At 44.9% G+C, this 5551-nt stretch overlaps 1 protein-coding gene across 2 annotated transcripts; it reads left to right on the top strand.

The window, feature by feature from the left end:
• Positions 1–252: 252 nt before the first annotated feature.
• Fam136a (family with sequence similarity 136 member A) lies at positions 253–5263 on the top strand. Of its 2 annotated transcripts, none has more exons than XM_047522796.1 (3): positions 253–400; positions 1322–1462; positions 3774–5263. In XM_047522796.1, the coding sequence occupies exons 1-3, from the start codon at positions 314–316 to the stop codon at positions 3960–3962; spliced, it is 417 nt and encodes a 138-aa protein (XP_047378752.1). In that variant the 5' UTR covers positions 253–313; the 3' UTR covers positions 3963–5263. The 2 variants fall into 2 exon arrangements, with proteins under 2 accessions (XP_047378752.1, XP_047378753.1); XM_047522797.1 differs by lacking the exon at positions 253–400 and adding an exon at positions 423–590.
• Positions 5264–5551: the final 288 nt, after the last annotated feature.

Genomic DNA, 5551 nt, shown 5'->3' with positions numbered 1-5551 from the left:
TGGAGGGGAAGAAAAGAGGAAACAGTCGGGCAACTAACCGCAGAGCTTGCTGCCCCGCGGGTGCTCAGTCCGGCGGCTGCGGGTGGCGAGCTGCGCATGCGAGCCTGCGGCAGGGGACCCGGCACTAACCGCGCGAGCCTGCGGGAGCCGACTCGGACTGCGCGGCGTGCGCGAGCGCCGGCGTGCAGTTGCTCCGCTCGGACGCCAGGGGGCGGCGCGGCCGGGAGAGGGCGGGCCGGAGAGCCGGGAGGCGGGGGAGCGGAACGTGCGCCGAATCCATGTGGGCGCCGGCGCGGCGCAGCGCGGGGTCGCCATGGCGGAGGTGCAGCAGCTCCGGGTGCAGGAGGCGGTGGACTCTATGGTGAAAAGTGTGGAGCGGGAGAACATCCGGAAGATGCAGGTAGCGGGCGGGGACCCAGCTGAGGTCCCCTTTCCCGCGGTCTGATTCTCAGACTCTCGCTCAGCCGCTGCGCTATGCGCGGCACCGCTCTCCCATTCCTGCCGACCGGCTCTGGGCGCCCTGGGGTGACCGTGGCGTCCTCAAGCCCGCCTCGCCCTCAGGCAGGGCATCTGGAGCTTCGGCTCATCAGGTGAAAGCCGTGGCCTGGTCACGCGCAAGGCCGTTGTCCACCCCGTCCGGCCTGGGGGAGAGGGTTCCACGGGCCGGAGTTAGAAGGCTCGGGCGTGGGGCGTTCGTCCCGTCCCACCTACCTCTTTGGCGCGGCCCCTTACACAGGTGAACAGCCGAGACCCAGAAAGGACACGGCCAGCATGGAAGATCAAGTAGAAAAAAGCTCCCGGTCTCCCCGTTAGCCAGGTCATGCCCTGTTTTGTTACCCCGAACTTCGCGTCACACAACGCTGGTTTAGATGCTGTTCTGCTTTGACTCCTAAATGTCTTGAGGTGTTAGTCCTGCCTCCCTCACCGGATTGCGGGTTTCCTTTATACTGTCCCTTGAGTCATGGTCGAATGCCCTTTGGTGGAAATAAGATTACTAGGTTGCCGACCTCTGTACCTATAGGTACCTGGTTTTCAGAACATGCACTCATCTGACCGATTCCTCCTTCCCCATTTACCCAGCCATTGTTGTGACAGGTACCAATGAGCTAGCAGCAAGAAATGCCATGAAATCCTGTACTATGCACAGGATAATTTTCTTGGTCGTGGTTTTTAGGTCCTGATATCTATTCTAATAGAGGTAGAAGCAGGTGGAGAGGGAGATGTAACTACACACATGACCTCCTAAGCTTTGTATTACTCCTTGGTCATCTCTGTCCCTGAACGCTTTCCTACCTGACCAGGCTCTGTCTTCTCTCCCTAGGGCCTCATGTTCCGGTGCAGCGCCAGCTGCTGTGAGGACAGCCAGGCTTCCATGCAGCAGGTGCACCAGTGCATTGAGCGCTGCCATGCCCCGCTGGCTCAAGCCCAGGCCTTGGTGACCAGTGAGTTGGAGAAGTTCCAGGTGAGGAATATCCCAAATAGACGTGTCTAGTCCTTGATTTGTTCAGAACTCTTGGCTTTAGTGTCTGTTCTGTTTCTACATTTACAGTAGCCCTGTGACCAATCAGTCTTCACAGGGTTTGAAATTTTGAAAAGATCCTGGAAGTTGAGTATTAAGTTGAACTGGCTTTTCCCATAGAACAGTGTTTACCAGGCCTAGTATTGTGGCACATGCCTGTAATCCCAACGGCTCAGGAAACTGAGGCAAGAAGACCACAAGTTCAAAGCCAGCCTCAGCAATTTAGTAAGACAAAATAAAAAAGACTAGGGATATGGCTTAGTGGTCAAGTGTCCCATGGGTTCAATGTTTGAGACCCAAAAATAAAAATAAAAAATGTTACTAGGGGAGTTTATGACCAAAAGTCCTTACACTTAGCCCTTACTCTTTTTGTTGTTGTTTGGGGTGTGTTAGACATCAAATAAACTGTGTGCTGTATATGTATGTGTATGCTATGTAGTATAAAATTATCTAAAATATGTTTATCCATTTCTAAAACAGCAGAATTCCCAGGAAAGTAGAATAAGGTGGTCTTGAAAAGGTACAGATTAGAGCAAAACCCTACATATATTTTGTGAACTTAAGACCCACCCAAGACTACCCAGGGGGCAATTCTGGTGTCACTGGGAGTAATCATTTATATGAAGCATTATTGTTGACTAACTGAAGCCTGGTTCAGAAACCCTCCCCCCCCTCACATTCCTAAAACAGCTGCCTTTTTCCTTCTCTGGAACAAAGGGTATCCACAATTTCAATTTACTCCCTTCCTCTCTATATTTATATTTAATCTGTACCTTTTCAAGACCATCTTATTCTACTTTCCTGGGAATTCTGCTGTTTTAGAAATGGATAAACATATTTTAGATAATTTTATACTACATAGCATACACATACATATACAGCACACAGTTTATTTGATGTCTAACATACTCCAAACAACAACAAAAAGTGTAAGGGCTAAGTGTAAGGACTTTTGGTCATAAACTCCTCTGGTATATATATATATATATATATTTAGAGCCCTCTTCTGATCTGTCCCTCATAGCCTGAGATTCCATTCACGTGAAAAAAAAAAAAAAAAAATTATACCTAGTCAGGTGTGGTGGAACATGCCTGTAGTCCCAGCTACTTAGAAAGATGAGGGAAGTGGGAGAATCACGAACCCAAGAAAGAATTCAAGGCCAGCCAGGGCCAACATAGTGAGACACCCCCCACCACCTCTCAAAATAAATAAATTACCTTAAAAAAATAAAAAGAAAGAAATTGTACCTTATGTGTGGTCTATTTTTATATTGTGCTTTATAAAACTCTTAAAAATTACTGCCATTATGAAGCAGTAATTTCTCCAAGATCATGGAAAACCCTCCAAAGGGTTTCTTTGTTCATTTAATAGCTAATTTAATAGATGAGGTATTTGAAAACTTGATTCTTGGATTCCTGTGTAACTTTCTCCTTCCATTCTCTTTGCACTAATTCAGGCAGACTTCCTGCAGGAACTGCTCTTGCAGTTGTGAGTGCACCTCCTTGGGGCTAAATCCAGTGATCATTCTCAGTCCTCATCTTACTCAACCTATCTGCATCATTGACACAGTGACTCCCTCTCCTCTTTGAAGCACTTTATTCATTGGCCATCAGGGCACTTCTCTCCCTGGCACCTCTTTCTTGCCTTCCTATGGTGGCACTTCTTTCCAAACTCTTGAGCTTTGGGAGTGCCTAGGCTATCCTTGGTCCTTGTCCCTTTTCTAATCACTTGTCTGGTGTCATTGCGTATCATCTATATCACACAATTCCAATATTCACACCTCAGGACCAGACCTTATTCCTGAATTTCAGATTCATATATCCAATGGTTTTACCAGCAGTTTCACTTACTGATTTTGTTGGTCTCTCCCCTCACTGAAATGCAAGTTCCATGGGGCAAGAACTTTTCTGTTTACTTATTACTGTATTCCACATTAGAAGTATGAATGGTCCTTAATAAATATTTGAATTGAATTGAGTGTTCCTCTGTAGCAAGGACAGATATTAAAAGAATCAAGATGTTTTAAGATAGTACAGTGGCTTTTACATAATTTATCCTTTCATTCCCCTTCTTTCTAGTAATGGTTTGTCTGGATCCTCCTGGTGTCACCTTCTGTTTCACCCAAAACAATCTTAGTTGATTAAACTTAGTGTCCCTTTAACTGATCAAGATATGTATGTCAAAACTATCACATATGATGAGCACTTAGTAAATGGAACCAGCCATTCAGCCTTCTCTTCCTTCTTGCTACAGGACCGTCTGGCCCGGTGTACCATGCACTGCAACGACAAAGCCAAAGATTCAATAGATGCTGGGAGTAAAGAGCTTCAGGTGAAGCGGCAGCTGGACAGTTGTGTGACCAAGTGTGTGGATGACCACATGCACCTCATCCCAACTATGACCAAGAAGATGAAAGAGTCTCTCTCATCCATTGGGAAATAAAAGTTCTTGCCAGTGGCCATTAGGGCTGAGAGCAGGAATCTATTTTAAAAGAGGAATGGGAATTTTAGTCTTAAGCAAAGTTGATAAATGAAGAAACTAAGGATGGCAACAAGTTTAAGGCATATAAAACTTGACTCTAGACACTGATTCCTTTATGTTTTGATCCAAGGAAGTGAAATGGAAAAAAAAATGGTGCTAAAATTTGAGTGAAAGGAGAGCTTTTAGAGGCTAAACTTCACATTGGCAAGTGGTTGTCCTGAGAGTAGAGAGCTCCCTTGTACCAAGCCAGAGCCCTCCAAGCAGCAGATTCTTACAACACAGGTACCAACAGGATAGCAGGTTCTTCTGGACTGCCAGTGACCTGGTGGAGTTTGAAGAGAGGTGTGTGTTTGTTGCCAACCTCTTATTTACCAGAAGTATCATACCATTTTCCATAAGCCGTAAAACAAAATCCAGGAGATCAATAATCTAGAAGGGGGAAAAGGTTTCCAGGTCTTTATTTTGTTTGGTAGTTTTTATATACAAGGCATTAAGTGGATTTAAGATATGAATTTGAGAGGAAGAGTAGTTCGGATAAGAACTTGGAAAGATTCCTTGTGTATACCCTTTATGGCCATCAAGATATGGATTTCTTCAAATTCTTTTTGCATCTCTCAGCTAGAAGACCACTGCAAAAGCAGACTGGCGATGTCACATTAAGTATAGAAAGCAGAGCTTCCACCACCAGCGTATGTGCCCTGAGGCTTTCTACAGTAAAGTGACAGGATAATCTTTCCCCCTTGAAGAGAAAGGAATTTTGATTGTGATACATATACCAGTATCTGGAAATAGTAAAATAGTGACTGTTTCCTAGATGAAAGTTATGAAGTACTGTACTTGGAAGGAAAAAAATGGTTTTCACAGAACAGAAGCCTAAATCCAGCATTGCTTACTTAGTTCCCTGAATTAACAGAGCCTTACTGATATAATCCCCTGACAATAGGAAAGTCAAAAAGTAAACAGCTTGGACTAGGACAAGCTGTGACACACACAGACAGACACACACACACCCCTCTTTGAAAGCAAAGGAGGGGCACCCCACACAGAACCCTTTACCAAATACCATTTTGCCTGGGGCCTTTGCAACATGCAATGTTCTTCTTGCCCCAGCATCGCACCTTATCTTCTGAATAAGGAGCATGTTGTCTTTTTATCAACTTATTACTTGAAATGATAATATAGCCTGTCTGTTTGCTCTGTCAAGGCTGTGATATATTTTCCTAGTGGTTTGGTTTTAAAATAAATCGTTTCATTGTCTCCCTGCCATGGTGTCTTTGTATCTGGGCAGTGGTTATGTCACTTTCTTAGTATGTTTCTCCTTGTTATGTGCGAAATAAAATTTTTAAGGTGTACAGAAGAGTGGAAATTAGTTGTGTTCAGATGTAGGACCAGTTCACTGAGGGAAGGCTAGGACATGATGACTTGAAGTCCATTAATGAAGAAAAGAAACTAAGACTTTAAAAAAAAAAAGGCAGGTTTCTAGTTTCAACTAAACAGTACGTGATGGGAAAAAGCTACACAGCTATGACTTGTAGAGAATGTTCAGAGTC

This window comes from Sciurus carolinensis, chromosome 13 (genome assembly GCF_902686445.1).
Source record: "Sciurus carolinensis chromosome 13, mSciCar1.2, whole genome shotgun sequence".
NCBI lineage: Eukaryota > Metazoa > Chordata > Mammalia > Rodentia > Sciuridae > Sciurus > Sciurus carolinensis.
This window is presented reverse-complemented; position numbering and strand designations above follow the sequence as displayed.